The sequence below is a fragment of the Pleurotus ostreatus genome (genome assembly GCF_014466165.1).
Source record: "Pleurotus ostreatus strain PC9 chromosome Unknown scaffold_4, whole genome shotgun sequence".
Taxonomy (NCBI): Eukaryota; Fungi; Basidiomycota; class Agaricomycetes; order Agaricales; family Pleurotaceae; genus Pleurotus; species Pleurotus ostreatus.
In genome coordinates, this window is record NW_023503159.1 from 2877850 (window position 1) to 2895637 (window position 17788).

General features: G+C 51.4%; 7 protein-coding genes across 7 annotated transcripts; 5 read left to right on the top strand and 2 right to left on the bottom strand.

The window, feature by feature from the left end:
* Positions 1 to 383: 383 nt before the first annotated feature.
* Positions 384 to 947, bottom strand: PC9H_006794 (uncharacterized protein; the record flags this gene model as incomplete). Its single annotated transcript, XM_036776335.1, has 3 exons — positions 384 to 504; positions 568 to 719; positions 783 to 947. 3 exons carry the CDS (start codon positions 945 to 947, stop codon positions 384 to 386), a joined length of 438 nt encoding a protein of 145 aa, XP_036632354.1.
* A 922-nt stretch (positions 948 to 1869) lies between these two features.
* Positions 1870 to 5528, bottom strand: PC9H_006795 (uncharacterized protein; the record flags this gene model as incomplete). Its single annotated transcript, XM_036776336.1, has 6 exons — positions 1870 to 3009; positions 3058 to 3551; positions 3612 to 3816; positions 4029 to 4856; positions 4910 to 5251; positions 5304 to 5528. The coding sequence occupies 6 exons, from the start codon at positions 5526 to 5528 to the stop codon at positions 1870 to 1872; spliced, it is 3234 nt and encodes a 1077-aa protein (XP_036632355.1).
* A 405-nt stretch (positions 5529 to 5933) lies between these two features.
* Positions 5934 to 6919, top strand: PC9H_006796 (uncharacterized protein; the record flags this gene model as incomplete). Its single annotated transcript, XM_036776337.1, has 6 exons — positions 5934 to 6014; positions 6063 to 6298; positions 6354 to 6376; positions 6430 to 6446; positions 6502 to 6645; positions 6710 to 6919. The coding sequence occupies 6 exons, from the start codon at positions 5934 to 5936 to the stop codon at positions 6917 to 6919; spliced, it is 711 nt and encodes a 236-aa protein (XP_036632356.1).
* A 1677-nt stretch (positions 6920 to 8596) lies between these two features.
* On the top strand, positions 8597 to 10515 carry PC9H_006797 (uncharacterized protein; the record flags this gene model as incomplete). Its single annotated transcript, XM_036776338.1, has 9 exons — positions 8597 to 8716; positions 8776 to 8993; positions 9044 to 9292; positions 9350 to 9747; positions 9798 to 9964; positions 10020 to 10118; positions 10179 to 10254; positions 10306 to 10376; positions 10435 to 10515. 9 exons carry the CDS (start codon positions 8597 to 8599, stop codon positions 10513 to 10515), a joined length of 1479 nt encoding a protein of 492 aa, XP_036632357.1.
* Positions 10516 to 11059: 544 nt separating this feature from the next.
* PC9H_006798 (uncharacterized protein) lies at positions 11060 to 11583 on the top strand (the record flags this gene model as incomplete). The annotated part of the gene is made up of 3 exons (XM_036776339.1): positions 11060 to 11216; positions 11296 to 11382; positions 11441 to 11583. 3 exons carry the CDS (start codon positions 11060 to 11062, stop codon positions 11581 to 11583), a joined length of 387 nt encoding a protein of 128 aa, XP_036632358.1.
* A 1369-nt stretch (positions 11584 to 12952) lies between these two features.
* Positions 12953 to 13551, top strand: PC9H_006799 (uncharacterized protein; the record flags this gene model as incomplete). The annotated part of the gene is made up of 2 exons (XM_036776340.1): positions 12953 to 13045; positions 13102 to 13551. 2 exons carry the CDS (start codon positions 12953 to 12955, stop codon positions 13549 to 13551), a joined length of 543 nt encoding a protein of 180 aa, XP_036632359.1.
* Positions 13552 to 14037: 486 nt separating this feature from the next.
* PC9H_006800 (uncharacterized protein) lies at positions 14038 to 16811 on the top strand (the record flags this gene model as incomplete). Its single annotated transcript, XM_036776341.1, has 5 exons — positions 14038 to 14086; positions 14141 to 14274; positions 14383 to 14763; positions 14818 to 14912; positions 14966 to 16811. The coding sequence occupies 5 exons, from the start codon at positions 14038 to 14040 to the stop codon at positions 16809 to 16811; spliced, it is 2505 nt and encodes an 834-aa protein (XP_036632360.1).
* Positions 16812 to 17788: the final 977 nt, after the last annotated feature.

Below are 17788 nucleotides of genomic sequence, written 5' to 3' on the forward strand. Positions count from 1 at the left end.
ACTGGATGTGAACTTGAGAAGCTTAAAGAACAACGAATAGCAGGACATCTCTCAGCCTACCCGCGCTATGGGACCAGGTGACATCCGGATTATGTTCGAACCCCCATTCTTCCCCAAGATGTAGGTGGAATGCAATTTCTTCGTAAGCTTGTTTGACCTTAGTGACACAGTCCTAAATATATGAGGCAGCGAGCATTCGCGCTGACGGCAGATCTCCCCCATTAGCTGCACAAACGGGGGTTGAACATACATCGTGGTTCAAAATACACGAAGCTGGATAGAGATGCAGCCGAATCATTGGGCTAGGATGAGTCATTTGACTTGGCAAGGATCATGACTTTACTTCCGAAAAAAGCTTGACAGCACTCAGGGCTTGGGCTATTCTACACAGGAATCAAGATCCAACGCTGATTCCCTCTTTCATCCTCATCCCCGAACCCTACTTCCTGATCAACATTGGCATCGGAAAGACCCCAGAAAACAGTCACAGCCCCATCTTGTATACTGCGTGGAGTGTCAGTAAGAAAAATGGCGATGGTGACTCGAACGTCAGTGGGAAACACCTACGTAGCTCCCGTTGGGGTGTTCCTCAAGGTCCACACATAGGCCCCAGGGGGTAGGACTCGTATGGTGCCAGGACCCATTCCAATCTCCAAACGTGATTTAGGCGCAGGCGACACAGATTGCGTTGCGCCGTCGTAGTAGTTCCTGATGCACCACTGCGAGTGGAATGATGACTAGATCAGAGCAAGGGCGTCATGGAAAGATAGAAGTGAGCTTACCGCCTGATTCGTCACCTTCACCAGAGGGGTAACGGTGACAGTGTTCCGTTCTCCATTGAAGGTTAGAGCGAGTTTCTGTCCCGCCGGTGAGAGAACACGATTCACGATGTAGTAGGTCCCCGGGTTGGGCATGGCACTGGCTGAAGCTGATGTGTGGCCGACCATGGTGGTTTGAACGTGTATGAGTCGAGCGTACTTTCCTAACCATTCGTTATATACGCTGGAATTTCAATGTCCGCGAACTAGACATGATGCCGGAAGCTGAGAAACAATTCTGAAAGGCGATGCTCAATGTGTACCCCATCGGCACAGGATCTTACTGTGGTCTCATAGCCGGTGTTCTGGAGGAAGCGCGCAACATCAGTGGCCATTCAAAAGAGACGTCCCGCTCTACAAGTAGCAACGAGGACAATGTCAATGCAATTCTCCCGCGGAAGTACTACAGCGATAGGTGTCAGTAGGAAGGTATGATATACAGGGATAGGACACACGTACAAAGTACCTGTTGCTGGATTCGTCTTGTTGCACTCCCAGCCAAACAAACGCTGGAGAAAGACATTTCAGGTCTCGGTGTTGAAGCTTCGAATGGCTAAAGAATATGTAGGGGCCAACAGATTACTGCGATTCGAATGACAAGGATATATAGTACTGACAAATAGTAAATAGGGTATAAGTAGCCAACGTAACCCTGTTCGTCAAGGCGACCAGAGTATGAATGACCATTCACAAAAGAAGTAAAGTGGACCCAGGCCCAAAGGCGCAACGAACACAAGCGCACGGATGAAAAAGATAGGTACACTGAGGCCCCAAAGCAATTGACCGAGCAAGGAGGATATCGCCTGCACCCCTCCTGCCGACATTTGGCATCCAAGAAATCAACAACAAACCCGATCGAGAAATAGACAAGAGGATATAGGTGATCGCAGAACACCACAGCCGTAGCCGCAGGCACACGCTGTGGCCAAGGGTAGCGAGTACGAGAGATAGTCTTTTCAAAAGATTGCTTGGTGTATATGCATATCGTTCTATCGCACAAAATATTACCGTCGCGTTTCCATAGTTCAAAGTCACCGTGGAATCGAGGGGTTTAGAAGCCACCGTAGGCGTCGCCTTCGTCATAGACAGTAGCAGGTCTGTCGCTGGCTGGCGGAGTGGGGCGTTGAACAGGCGCAGGAGCGCTAGGTTGAGGAGCCTTCGGGGCTTCGTTTGCAGCAGGTGGTTGTCCTTGAGCTGGGGCCACGGCCGCGGTTGGTGCCTCGAAAGTTAGGCTGCTAGCCAGGGGGCTAGGGACGGGGGTCGTAGGGAATCTGTCCTTCTGTCCGTTGAAGTCATCGTAACCTGAAACCCGGGCCTGAACATGGATCTCTGGGAGGGACGGCGGGATAGAATCAACGCGAGCATGTTGCACAGCGGCGGGGGTGGGCGGGGCAGGAAATTCAAGGTCAGAGGATGGGGAGGGAGCGGGTTGGTCGTAAGGCGATGGTAAGGCTCTGGAGAAGCGGGATGGTTCAGGATCGGCGAACGGAGACGGTTCTGCAGCAACAGCATCCATATATTGATTGACGGCTGGTGTGCTCAAACCGGCGGGAACAGCCGTGTTCAGCTGCTTAGATATCTCGGCATATTGGGTCGCTTGATACGGGCTGACGCTCGAGCGAGTGAGGTCGACGTAGTCGCCTTGTGGTGCGGAACTAACGGTGGCAAGAGACGCATGACCCTGCCTATCGTCGGGACCATAAGATGGCACCCGGTTGAAGTGGTCTCCATGGACGGGGCCGGCAGAGAGCTGTCGATTGAGTACGCCTGCGGCACCTACGCCTGCGACGTGGGAGTAAGCAGAGTCATATGGCGCGACATGCGGAGAGCCGGGAGAAGCAGGGGTGAAAGGGGATTGTGCATACGGCGAGACAGCATTGTAGGATGCGGCATTGTTGTTGTAATGATAATCAGGAGACCCAGAGGTGGGTGGGGGAGACATTACTTCGCCAGGACCGAATGAGCCGTAGTTATTGTATCCTGTGGCACCGTATCCACCGTGAGGGCCGCCGTACCCAGCATTAACGGGAGTACTATTGGCGAGTTTGCGTTCGATCATGCTTGGTGGACGTGGGTTATATCCACGGCTAACTGTATCCTCGTGGGTGGGTGGGTCGTTCATAAGGACTGCGGAACGACGGAAGCTATCCGGGTCAAAGGCATTTTCATCACTACGCTTGCGCCAACGCCGCTGTTCAGACGGTTAGTGGATCCACAAGGAATAAAAATAATCACTGACAACTGCATAAAACACCCCAAACACGACAAGTGCAACCCCCACAAGTCCGGCTCCGATACCCCCAACTATGGCGCCAGTGCTTGAGCTAGATGGCCCTGAGTCTGGCGCTGCAGAAGAGGATGCGATGGCGGCAGAAGAGGAGGATGTCCCAAGAGCGGGAGCGACATTCCTTGACAATGTGGACAATGGGGTTAGCAAGGATGTTGTCGTTCCACCATTTGAGACTGGCGTTGCAACTACAACGGATGTCAGTGGGGTCGTGGTAGTAGGGGTGCTAAGAACAGCGTCAGCGGCTCCTTCTGTAGTAGTGGGGAGGACAGTAGGGACAGCCACAGTGGGAGGGATCGTGGTCGCGGTCGTGGTCGGAACAACTGGTGTGACTGGACGGTTAGCAGCGGGCGTTGTAGTAACAGGTCGGGGCGGGGGTTTGACTGGGTTGGGAGTGGTGACAGGACCCGAGGTCGTTACCGGTGTAGAGGGAGGAGTGACGCTGGCTGCGATGTTACAGGTTCTATGAGACCTAGCAAGGCTGATACAATGTAGAAACGACTTACGGGGCGTTGAAGTAGGAGTCGGCTCCAGATCCGTCTCAGTCATGCCTGGATAGATGGCCGTTGGGCTGAACCGGGGGTGAAGGCGAATTCCAGCTGGGACCCTGGCGAATTTGCGATTGTGCGTTGCTGGTGCACGTCTGTGGGAGATCATGACTGCAGTTCTGTGAAGGAGTGTCGGTGGTAAGGAATGTGGTGACCCAGAAAACTGAGTAAAGAAGAGCGGGGAGCAAGGATGGGGTCAAACTCGCAAAATCGTCCTTTCGTGAAAACCGTCACATCATTGTCACAGGGTTATGTAACTTTCACAGACATAATCACAGTACTTTAAAAATAACTACACACAAGCATTCACGAACTCTGGTGAAAGACCAACTTGTAAGGGGAAATACCATCAAATGAGTGCGAAGCATCACTCACTGATCCGCCGCCTACGGCAATGCTGGACGCGACTGCAGCAGCATCCACGGAAGTTGACGTCGCAGAAACATCTGCAGTGGGCGCTGTGGTGGAAGAAGTTGACGTTGCAGTGGGCTCAACTGAAGTTGAAGAAGCTGAAGGAGCACTGGCGGAACTTGGGGTCTCCAGAATGATATCAAGCGCTGCAGGCATAGTCGAGGAGGCCAAAGGCGCTACCGTTGTGGACGTCGTCGCGGAAGTATCCGTCATCAAGGATGATGACGAAGTATCGGGAGTCGCAGACACTGTCACGGTCGCCGTTGAGGTGGAGGTTTCGGTGGCTGTGATAGTACTTGTGTATCCCGCGCTTGTGCTCGACGGCTCCGGTATTTCTTCGTTCGTAGGAACGAATTTCATCTGGACGCTGTCCGCATCGGCACGTTGAGCAAGCCCGCCCTTGTCCTCCTTAACCTGAGCGATACCCGATGCATCGTTAGCAGCGCTAAACTTGGCAGGCCGTAGTTCGTTGGTCTCTGGGTTGAAAGAGAACATTTGACTCTTTGACTGATTCTCTTCCCCACATGGACGCATCTCTATCGGGCTTCCCGTCGCTGGCGGGTCCCTGTCATATGTAGCACAGTAGTCCTGCGTCAACATATAATCTTTGTTATAGACGGGAACCTGTAATTGGACGGCCTTGTCGGAATTGTTCTCTGGGTCGGCGCTTGACACGTGGACCATCCTCATCTCGGTCTGCTTCTTCTCGCAAGCATCAAGGAGAAGTTTGCCCTCTGCTGGCTCCATACACATAGAGGCCAAGGTCTTATCCGGCGAGTTGGTAGATCCGCTCTGTCGATGTGGGTAGATCAGTTGATGGATCGCATACATCCGGAATCTCGTACCATGATGACCACTGTTCCTGTAGCGCCTTTGGTGCTCTCATCTCTACGACTGATAGTGATTTCAAGCTCGCCACCTGCTTTCAGCCTGAGAAAGTCACGGCCATGATGATGGTGATGGTGATGGTGATCGTCGTCATCTTCATCGTGGTGGTGGCGGTGGTGGTCATCATGGTCGTGATCGTGATCGTGGTCCCGACGACCCAAGTGCGATCTCGTAGCTGACGCTGAGAGCAGGGCCTGCTGGCGTTTGGAGATGCTGCCACCCTGACGCCGGGCTGGACCATTCATGGCGAATGCGGCCATTTTGGCAAAAGGATTTGATGCAAACATGTTGGCGGCTGACTGTAAACATTCCGATGAGCACAGGGAGGAGTGGCGAAACGAAGCAACGTACGCGCTTGTGAGCCTCTTTAAGCTGCTTATGGCTACGTCCCTTGGCCGCCTTGTGGCCCTTCGGAGCGGGGATTACCGGAGGCTTAGAATGTTTGTGGGCACGATCCGAGTGAGTTGCGCGGTGGCTAAGGTCGTTGGAAGTGGTATCCTGAACTGGGGCACCTGTGACACCCGCAAACCAGGCAAATGCGACCAGAACAGCAAGGCGGGAAGAAACAGCAACCATGGCGAATCAAGTGAAGTGGTCGTTACGGAAGATTTTCAAAAGGCGTGTGTGTGTGTAAATTAAAGAAAACTGAGGCGATACCAGTCGCAGGAAGTATAGTAATGTGGAAAGAAAGTTGATAGAAGATCACCAGGATCGAATGATGAGGGAAGGAAAGAAAGAAGGGTGGGGTCTAAATTTCGAGCACGCCCCGTACTTATACTCTCGCTGTCCATGGCTCGGCACTCGTCGGCTGTCGAGAACTGTTGACAAAGTCTCCGTCATGGAAAGACTCGATGACGGATTAGGCAAGGGACTGACCATATTAGGCAGTCGATAGCGGGAAGTCTGTCGGGCTTTCAAACTTCGAGGCTGGCACGTGCCTGGAGTTATGGTTGCGCCTTTACGCACGGACCGGGCTAGTCAATGGCCAGTCTCCGAACGCGGTCGTTGTTGAAGGCGTCCTGCTCGTTCTTTCGATGGACCCGTCATAATTCCACGATCAGCGTAAGTTCCCCAGAAGAATTTGGACTTGTTGGCTAACCTAGAGCACAGGCACTTCAGGCTGCTTTCCGCGACCCATCGTCGCCATTCCACATCGCTCCAGGAACACAGGGCCCTGCCTCGCCGGACGAGCCCCCTTCTTCGGCGCAGTATTCGACTTCGACTACTTCGACGAAGCACGAGGTCTCTCCCGCTGAAGCAGGCCGTCGGCTATTGACGGATCACGGACACGACCCAGAGTCGTTTTGGGAGCAGACAGTGCAATGGGGTGAACACGATTCTTTCCAGTGAGTTCTGCCTCCGTGTAGCTTGGATCCATCTCTCATCGTATATCACATTAAGACATGTCAACAATGTCAACTATCGTGAGTTTGCCTGTTCTTTCCGGATGATTTGTTAGTTCACCTGATGCCTTTAGTTCGATACCTGGAATCTGTGAGTTGTATTTTGGTATAAGAAAGGGGGGCGTACCTCACCGCGTCCTTCGTAGGGACGCATTCACTGGATGCTGGCTTTGGGGCGTGAGATAGGCGGTCCTCAGAAAGCGAAAGACATGATGAGTGGCAAGGGCGTCTCTTTGATCTTGAAGTCCGTGTCCCTCAACTACAAGCGGCCCGTGACATATCCGGACACAGTACGTCTTCCCAAACTTCGCCGTTACGTTCGTTCCCGGACATAACTATCACCAACCCCCCCAGCTTCTGATAGGACATAAACCGCACGTCGTACGCGAGGGCGACAATACTCAGTTCGGGTGCAAAGCGATAATATATTCGTACGCCCAACAGAAAGTCGTCACCACATCAGACTCGACGCTCGTTTGGTATGACTACGACCGTCTATGCAAGACTGAGCCAGATGGACGAATACTGGACGTGCTGCAACGGAGAATGAGGCTTGAAGTATGACGCCTTTTGTTCGGAACACAAACGGAAAACAAACGTAGATGACTTAGAATGGCACACTGACGGTGCTTTGCTTACACGGAGTTGCAGCGTGATCGCACAGTATAGACGGCGTAGATAGCATTTGAATGGATGGAGTTGTTCACGACAGTTGAGCGAACAGGCGAGCATAGGTGCAAAGAAGACGCCTAGCTTGTCGGTAATTGTTACGCGCACGCCTGAGAGGTACGGTTGAGTATGACGACGGCTGTCCTATTGGGATTGCGGCCTTTCTATGCATCAAGCTGCCCCAATGGACCGATCATATGGCATTGTCGACCACGCGTTGATGAGAGCCCAAGCAACACAGCATCTGCCATATTTTGTGGCATCCACGAACGTCGACGGCCGTTCTACCGTGCGTCGCCATCTACGAGCTACTATCAGACGCGGGAGAGAACGTCCAGGTCAAAGAGGTCCTAACTTGGCGGACCACTGAGCAGGGGCGACCCTTTTATCGTTAGGTGTGCTATAGAGGCAAAGAGCAATCTCACAGCTTGCTTTTATTATCGCTTGTCCAAGGGATAACCGTGATGAGGTTACCTTTGCCTTCGAAGGTGAACGCAAGCGTCTCCCCCCTGTGGAGAGAACACGGTTGATGATGGTTATGTCGTAGCTTCCTGGTTCAACAGTCGTCATTGTAGTTCTTGGGCTAGTATATCAGCTGTAGGAGAACTGTGCAATCGAGGGTAGCACTTGCACGCATTGTATGTCATAGGCAATGCCACCATTCCGGTGGAGTAAACGTCAAAAGAATAGCTACTTCTGCTGCAATATGAGCTTCGAAGAGCTTCCTGAAGACACATTGAACATACCGGAGATAATGCATTACCGAATACTGCATACGGCGAGCCCATGCCATCTCCAGCGGGTATTCTGGCGAAGTCGCAACAAAGCATACCCATGGCCGTCACCTGAAGTACCCCGGTTATTCATTCATATGGCCGAGTATCTAGAATGATTGCACGAACTTTTGAGGAGCAACAGCTTCATACTAACTCTGACGGCCAAAGGTTCCACTAGCTATGCCGCTGAGGCTAGGTGATTCAACAAGCCTTTGGTAAATAAGCGCCACGTCGATAGCTGGGCGCTAAACTGACTAGAATTGATTCAATTGAATCCTCTAATTCTGATCCCATCATATATGGACTACAAACGACTGAGTCTTCTATTCAACTCTCAAGTACCGTGCTAGCGGAGGAGATATGCGTTGGCTCCAAAGTCACAGCTCACCACCGTCCATTGGTGAACCAAGATGAAAGTGATGTTCTTGCCTGCGGGGTCTCGGGGCTTGGATGGTTCCGGCCATGGACTCCATTTTGGGGACCGAACTGTGGCCAAAGGCTACATCAGAAGTCGGTCAGAAGACATAATAATCGATGGCGACGGCGAGGACTTCCACCAGCTGACACTGGTGAGTTGACATTCTTGGTTCTGGGGTGCACGGAGAATTCAACACCCGAGCAGAAATACGTGAACATATGCCACCCAAGGCTTCCATCACCTTCGACCGAATTCAAGCCGAACTAAAGTATGGCGAGAGCGACGGTCGAGTGGCCGTTGCGCATCGATAGCTCGCAGGATCATTCCACTATTTAAGCCAGTTCCCCAAACCATGGATCGACAATCAGCCCTTCTCGGATGATGTCTGACTCTCCTACTAAGCCTCACATCGCCCTTGTTGGCACATACTCAGACGACTTCGTGAAGGCCCTGCAAGTCGACAACTTTGATGTCGAGAGATGCGACACAATTCCCGATGTAAGCTGGTCATGTATTTCACAATTTTTGCCCAATTCACATCCGTCTCTTCACACAAGCCCAAGACATGTGCGTCGGCTCTTACGGTGCTAGCTCTTACGGACGGGGACCACACGCTGTCCGAAAACGATATCAACGTCCTGCTACGTGCCAGGACTGTTCTTGCATTATTCAGGCCAAGCCGCGCACTCTTGGAAACCGTCCATAAAGCCACCAATACACCCATCGATATACCAAGTCTGGAACTGGCCGATGAACTTCCACTCTTGGTGTACATGTCAGTGCCATATTGATCGTATGTCGATTTTCACTCATCCACCGGGATAGAGCAAACGGTGTGGTGCACATCACTTCCAACAACGTTCCTAGCGAAGCCAAGGTTCACGAGCTGGTCCAGGGTGCTCTTGAGAAGGACGGAAAGGCTCCTCCAGACGAATCCTTTTCAGTGTCTACAGTGGCAGTTGAACCCCACGAGCAAGCTGTGCTCTCCATCTCTCGTGCCGTTTCTGCGGCACAAAATTTGAGAGCTTTTGTCTCCAATCTTGACCCACCCACCGGTGTGATCGGTTTCAAGAAGTAAGTTCGCGATCTTTTCCTTCAAGTATTCGATTTTTGCTCACTTTTGCACTGCAGGGGCACGCTCGATAATACGACCCGCATCACAATCACTTGGCTCGCTTGGAGGAGGGATGGCCATTACAACGTCACCACCACAGATCCAGCGTATATCCAGAAGTACGACCTAAACTGGTACACCGACTTCTACTCGTACGCAACTGGCACCGATTGCAGGGGTAAGACTGCCGCAGAGTTCACTAATGCAGGCGGCGTTGTATATACCGTTGCCATCGACCGCGGTAGTCTGCGGCGCTCGTCAGACGGCGCGCCACGATTCTTGGGGCCTACTAGTGGATATTGTGGATATTACTTCGTCGACTGCCACCGAACGGGAAACCATGCTGGCTCTTCTATGCGGATGCTGTCCTACCAACCTCGTGGGTTGGATTCGCAGAGTGGTACAACATACAATTGTCAGTGTTGCTATATAACACATCCCCGCTGCATTGCTAAATGCTTCCAGATTCCATCGACTTCCAACAAGACATGCAGATGTTCAATAACAACGGGAATTCCACGTATACGTTCAAGGCCCAATATTCGAATGGCTTCGGCTTGGATCGGTTCCAACAGCACCAGTTGCAAGACTCCGCGGGAGTTGACTTTTCTGTTGATTACAAAGATTACTACGTGAATACTGAGTTCGGGATGCTTTACTGCCAATTCTCACTTGCGTTGGGTGTAGGACCACTGGGTTGATCCAGAATTCGATACCCAAACCTGGTGGAACCCTGGCGTCTATGAGAAGGTGAACAGAGAAGGATGGGAGCATTGGATCGTTCGAGTGGGTCTCTTTTGATGATTGATATCATTATCGATCTCATCATTGGATATCGATTTCTAGGAATACTTACCGGCCGACAACATACCCATCAATGGCTTAACTCTCTTCTCGTCGAGTGTTGGCAAACATACTCTCAGTTTGTGACCCCTTCGCTTCGTGGACGGGGACTTACAAACACATTTCATAGCATCCAAATATCGTTCATCGTTCAGTGCGTTCAAATCCAATGCCTGGCGTACCACTAGCGACGACAGCACTGTGAGTTCATCCCCATTAGTTCATTCAATCCCTCATCAATCCTCATTCTGCCTGGCAGACTCATTTCCAGGTAGCGTGGACTTCGTACTCTAATGGAAGTGGTTGGTCGCGCACCCTAGATTTGACTTGGTCCTTATAATCCGACCTTCTCAGAAAATGTACGATAGGAGTGTCCTTATACAGAATTTGGTGTCCCTGAAAACACACGCTGACGAGCTTTGACGCACCTTCAACTTGCATCGCGACAGTCGGTGCCGAACTAACAGTCCCAGTGTTTTCTGAAGGGGAGACTATCCAGCGGTACGTCGTTCCGAGTCCCAATTGTGGACTTGCCCTATAATTGGTTGATAATTTAAGTACCTGACGGTCTGCAACGTGCCTTGCTGTAAGTGAGTCGTTGAATGTAAGTCCGTGCTTAGGAGGCGAAGCTCACAACGCGTGTTCCAGGAACAGGAAGTATTGCTCTCAGCTATGTCTGATAGTGGCCGTTAACACTAGGAAACTAGTCGCGTCGCAGGACCGCGAATCCTATCGGCGGAACAACACTGTAAACCATCCCAATCGCACAGGCGGCCGATACAGGCATTTGCGAGTGCCACTGCTTTCCATCTCTTTCCGTAAGTGTTGACGTGCAGAGGCCGCGAACCTGACGGAGCGGAACCTTTTCTACCATGATCTACTGAATGATCGACGACAATCAGTATGATTATCTTCTTTCACAGCTGCAACTGTTGATTGTGACTAACTCTAAGACTGCCTTCCACGCCCACAATGCTGTTCGGTACTTCGGTTCCTTTTTAGGCGTCGCCGGCAGTGCCGGCAACATCCCAGCTGTCCTTGGTGAGCGTCCATCGTTCGCAGGTGTCTACATGCAAAACAATGAATGTCACTGGATACACTAAGCGCTCCTTTGCGTCAGCTCTTACCATCGGTGGGGCTGGTGTTGGTGGAATTGTAGCGTCCACGGTTTTCCGTTCCAAGGATGCCCCTGGTTATAGGCCCGGACGTGAGTTTCTACGTGTGTACCCTTGAACAAGCATCTGAAAATTGTTCTCTGACGTTAGTATGGGTCGCTATCAGCGCACAGTTCGTCATCATCCTCACTACTTGTGCCCTCACTGTGTTCTACCACTACAAGAACAAGGCTGTCCGCGAAGGCCGTGCTCCACCAATCGAGGGGCGCCCAGGATTCTATCGTATGTACTGAATAGTGTTAAGCTGATCGCCTAACCGTTTCTGCACCTCCCGGGTTACGACCCATGACTCATCTTGACCATGAATTTCATCGAATTACTACGAGTTGTAGCATACATCGATTCTTTTCTACTTTAATGACCTACATTCCAATTCTATTATTAATGTATTCTACTTATCAATATCAGCATTTACCTGCACAGGAACTCGTCGCAAGCTGGAAAGAAACTCAAGGTTTTGCGACGAGCGCCAATGGCGTTCAACCAAAGTTGTCATCCTCACGATTTATAGCGCTAACAATTTTCCCAGATGAATCGATAATGCTCACTCAGTGGTCTGAAGACCGTCTTTAAGCTCACGGAGAACCTCTTTGCTTTTCGGAAACTCTGCATCTCAGTCAGACGAACATGGCTCCACCGTCATGTTCAGATCCATAGTTACGGTTCCCTCCTTCAAATCCAGACGATAGGGAGTACATGCCCCGATGGGTTCTTTGCTGATATTGGCCAGTGAGCAGCAACGCGTAGTTCTCCTTATTGAAATGTGCACGCTGATACTCGAATCCTGACTCATCGCGTTCAATGCCAGTCCGTGACCAAGTCTCAGGCGTTCTACCGCAGTCCCAGCGGTCCATCCGCCGGTAATCTGCACCCCACACGATTCTAAAGCTCGGCCTCGACGCGGAAGTTTCAACTGGTTTCATGTTGTCTCGGGCCTTGCCGAATTTTTGTGGACGACTTGTGATATACCTCCACACTTCACAAAAACTCGACATGCGTCGTATTCGTTCTATTGGTACTTGTAGCACAATAATGCATGCAGGCGTGTCTGTTTTCCAGACTCTCTCATCGTGACTTGGCTACGGACTCTTGTGATCCTTTCCGCATGGCTCGAGATAGATTGGTGAGCTGGTATAGACTCTTTTGCGTTGAGTGGAACTGACGATCAAGTCAATGACTAGGAAATATCACGACAATGGAGTAGATACCCCCGTGTCTGAGTCTACTCCGTCTACCATTCCAATCCCACGGTAAACACAATGAATGACACCAGCACAGTCGATTGGGGGTGAGCGCCCAGTGCTGCATGCTAGTGCACTTGATATCTCGCAGCGGGGGGCGATGCCCTAGAACGGTGGTATTGCGTTCTTAGAAGAATTTGCCCGCTGACTGGACGAGTCGTCCATGCTGCCACCGTGCCTGTGGTGTAGTTATCAGGCTTCCACCGTTCTACATAGGAAGCTCGAACGTTCTGAAAGCGTAGGGTACCCGCCCGCTCAGAAGGTATATAAGGGTACGGATACGCACCTACTTTCCTCAGGTTGCAATCGCATCTACTCGAAGTTCTAGCATCAGCATCGAACATCATCACTAGTCCTTACAATGAAGTTCTCCTTCGCCGTCGTTGCCTCCCTCTTCATCGCAGCTCAGGCTGTTGCTCTCCCCGCCGAGGTCAAGGAGGTCGAGGCTGCTGATGTATGTATACTCACTCAGCAAATCCATTGCGCTTTACTGACAGTCAATTTATTTAGGCCGCTCCTCGTTGCCCCAACTCCTGGAACGCCGTACCTTTGTACCGTGCCTTCAGCCGCTCGGTCACCGACCACTTCTACACAACCAACGCAGTTGAGGTTCAGAACGCCGGCGGCTACGAGACCGAGGGCAAGGCTGGCCGTGTTTTCCCCAGCCCGGCCCATTCAACTGTTCCATTCTACCGCCTCTACAACCCGTCCCGCCCCAACCACTTTTACACCACCAACCAGTTGGAAGCCAATAATGCCGCCAACACACTCGGCTACACACACGAGGGCGTTGCTGGTTACATCTTCAGCACTCAAACTTGCGGGGCCGTCCCATTGTATCGTCTGTACCACGGTGGCTCCGTCGACCACTTCTACACCACCAACTGGAACGAACGCAATAACGCCATCACGAACCTCGGCTACTCGGACGAGGGTGTTGCTGGATACATCCTCCAGTAAATGCAGATTACCCCAAAAGCCAGTAAGCGTGAATCCAGCTATCTTGCCAACAATCATTCTAATATTTTGTTGTAGAGCCAAGCACATTCATTTGGGATCACGGGTGGTAGTTCATAGTTCCTTTGTTTGATATAAATTATGCATGCCTATGAATATCAAAACTTCTGCTCCATATCCTACTAGTGCCTCTTAGTCTTGAATTTGGAAGAGCTACTGGCTTGCAAATAGTGGCTACTAGCGCCCCTATTGAGCTTCTTAGCGAGTGACAATGGTCCTTACGTAAGCACAATGGGCCATTCCAAGCGAGAGCGAACCTGCGGAGAAGTTTCCCAGAACTTGATGTTGATATTCACCAGGTCGTTCTCCTCAACCTGACTATCATCACGCTCTTTTCCTCCTCCTCCTCCTCTCCTCCTCCTCCTCGTTCTCTCTGGTATTTAACGGTCTACTATCTAACGACGCCGACGGCCCTTTACTTTGCCATCAATGGCCCAAGCCGTATATGACGAACATCCTCTTCAGATGTACCTGAACGGTGAGTCGGCCTTGCACTTGCAGCGTATTTGGCGGGTGCTCAAGGTCACGGTAGAACTCGGTGAAGCTTCCAAGTTGATGCCTGGGGGATCTGCCGACTTTCTCCCGCAAGACGACGAGTTTGACGCGCTCAGTGACGAGCATACTGCAGTACCGCGGGAGCCATCATGGATACTGGACATCTTCGAAGTGAGTTTCAACTGCACTCGCGGTCTATTACATAGGCTAGGGAGATTAGCAACAGTTCTATTCGTGATGGTCGACCCAATTTGGAGCGGAAAGCTAAATGTACTGCAGATCCTTAGCAACCTCTTCACGACGCGTTTTTCTCAGCAACCCAGTCCGTTCATCGAGCGTTTCAAGTACGATGTGATCTCCTCTTCCCTTCTATCATCATCTCTATCTGCCTCTCGCCGACCCTCTTCTCCTTGCATCCCAGGCCAGCTCAGAAGCAAGAGCCGGTCGCGTAGCTTGGACTACAATCAACCTCCTCTGCCTCAGGACGCTAACATCAAGACAAACCAATACTCGGATGTAACGACCCGATACAACCACGGACTCTTAGTGTTGGCAGTGGCGGCGTTCGGTGCGGGGTTCTACTTGTTGTCGGCGTTGGTGTTTGGGGCTGCTTACATACAAGCAACCTCGGAGGGGACACAGAGACACGACATGGCACCAGTGAGTATTCAGTCTGCCGTCCTAGCTCAGACAGGTCTAAGTCGCCAAACCAAGACCATGCAAAGTCTGGAAGAGCTCATTAGCGCCAGCGATGTATGGGATTCCGTTATCCATGATGCAATCCACCAGCTCGAGAATGAAGAACGAAGGTAAGAACCCTTGAAACTTCTCTTGGTTTTTGCGTCCTGAAAATCACGCCCAGTGTATTCTATGGCCCAACTACGCCGTCCTCTCCTTTATCACACCTCCGCGTTGCCCTCAACTCCTCGTTACATACTACCCAATCCCAATGCGACAATATACGACAACTTTTATCCGCGTTAACCTCGCCCTCGGAGTTACCTCAACTTTCCGAGATGTACGCTCCCCCCTCACCGACCAAGACTTCATACGACCTCGAACCTTCTAGCCCGCGTCCCCTCTCCCTCTCAACATCCCAGTCACCATCAAGGCAGCGTACAGTAGCCGGCGGTTACAATAAGCGATCCACGTGGAACGGTTCTTACGCTTCCTTGGCAGTAGCTGGAAGCCCGCCTATGCCCTCACGACGTCGAGAGAAACGGAGATCTGATTTGTCAACCCTTCTCAAGTCATCGCTCTCTTCAACCAAGAGCTTCAGTGCGCCTACTACACCTTCAACTTCTGGTGCTACTCTTGCAGGTGTTAAGGAGGAGGACTCGGATGCTGAAGCTGAGAATGAGGCTTCGAGTAGTTACATACCATTCGGTGTTGCCGCTCTTGATCTGCGGCGGAAACGACAATCCGCTGGCATGGAAGCTCTGGGCTTGTCGTCTAAACGCTCATCGCCCTCAATCATGGCATCAGGGTCTCATTTCACCTCCCCTCACACCAACCGCCACCCCCTTTCCATCTCCGCCCTCAATCTCGCCCTTCAAGCCGCACTATCATCTAAGCGATATACATGTTCTTATCTCTTGGCTCTACGTTTCTTGGATGAAGAAGACGAAGCCTATTGGGAGAATGTACGCTCTGTGATGGGTCTGCTGGCATCTACCTTTGCCGATGCGTCCGCCCGGTTGTCAGAGTCCCTGGATGAAGCAGAGGCACGCCGAGTCAAAGACCAGACACCAACTCCTGAGACCCAGTCACGACGGACTAGTTACAATCCTGAAGATATATTGTCTGAAGGTCTATACAAATCTTCCGTGTCGTCGAGTACTGGTCCAAGTACCCCGACGTTCGCTCCTATGCCGAGTCAGCTATCGAGATTTGCACTTCACGTTGAAGCTATCTCCACCGCTTTAACTGACGCTCGCGAATATCTTTTGCAAACGGTTACTACACTTCGGGAAGCGCCTCCTAATACCCAAGTTCCCCATCCGTCGCCTGACGATCCACAAGGTCTTGCTGGCCTTGCTTCTCTTCAATCATACGAACGACTTCGCAGGGAGCTCGGCCTAGCGCTTCGCGAATGCGAAAGAGGTCGAGAGCGTTTGCTTGACATTGTTTCCCCTCACAAGCGCGCAGAGGATCAGGAAGAACTTCCAGCCCTCGGTCAAGATCACGGTAGTGATTCTGATAAGGCTGAATCCTCTTTTCAGGTCGATGACGAAACCCATGTTATGTCCCTTGACCTGGCCATCCTGTCCCCTGACAATGGGGAGCCAGAACCCACAGGTATGGACGATGCAACTGCTCATCTGCTGTTGTCGACGTCTGCGCAACATCTCCCTCCGATTGGGGCCGAAGAGGTATTCGAGAGTGACAGCGGCAGCATGCCCGTGTTTACTCGAGATCGGCCCAAGCTCTCCCGCGAGGAACGAATTAAACTCATGAAAGAGAAGAGGGAAAGCAGTGGTGGGAAGCTTGGAGTCGGTCTAGCCATGAGCGTCGATAGTGACGAAAGCGGCGTGGAAAAATGGGGTCCTACCGGCGATGTTGTACAGGAACTCAAGGATGTGATCTGGAAGGTTGGCGAGAAACGACGTAAAATGGTGGCGCCCGAAACTACCGAGGCCCTGTCGCCACAACCACCACCCGCTACATCAATACCCATGCACACCGAGTTCGAAATCGAATCTTCATGATGTGTTCTGGCCGTTACCCCTTTCTCTTCTTGTGGATACATATACTTACTCCTAGAGGTACATTAACTTTTTCTAAAACCGTGGTTTACGCCAAGCGACAGGCGAGTGGTCGTCATCATTATTGCTATCTTACCTTCCTTTCCCAGTACCAGTTGATGTCATGCTTTCAACGCACGCGATTATTTATTGGTGTCAGTGATCAATGTTAAGCCCAGGCTTTCAAACCTCAGTAACGATCTTGATAAACGCCTAATTGAGCAAGTCCATCTGGGCAACGAGCTGTGGTGTCTTTTCTTTCTCCGTGTGTTACCGAAGCCGATGATTCTCACCGTAGGCGTTCTTGCCCTTCCATCGAGTTGTTCGGACAAATGTCGGAGCAAGTTTGTTGATGAAACATTCCAGCTTTGTGCGCGCCGTCGACATGGTCCGATGATGCATCTTAGCATCATGGTTGGGGTTACCCATCAAGGCCTAAGGACATCAACCTCCGTCAGCCATTTGTCATATCCTCACTGGTCACCGGCAGGCAAACTTGACCACTTCCACGGAGAAGCACCGTGCCGTGCGTGTTTTTAAGACCGCTTTATGGATCGAATAATCTTCTCGCATCAGGCTAGAGCAGACCCCGAATAGTCGGAATTTCGCGTCTACTGGGAGTGCAGTACACATTCCACATATCCATCACCATCTCGCGACAGATGTTTGCGCTGATATCAAGGTCGATTAGTTCGTTCAACCGGGATACAGCTTATCCCTGGGATGCAACTCTAGACCTCCGAACCTTCAGATACGTTGCGGTGCCGCAAATTCGGCTAGGTCTCGTCGGGGGTATTCATGGCCAAAGTCGAACCTGTTCACATCGCATGTTATACTAGGGCGGCGATTATCTGTAGGGATTTTAATAATGAACTGTGGGTATCGAGCGTGGCTCGGCTCGATAAATGGGAAAGTGGAGGGCAACCTGAAACAAGTGCGAA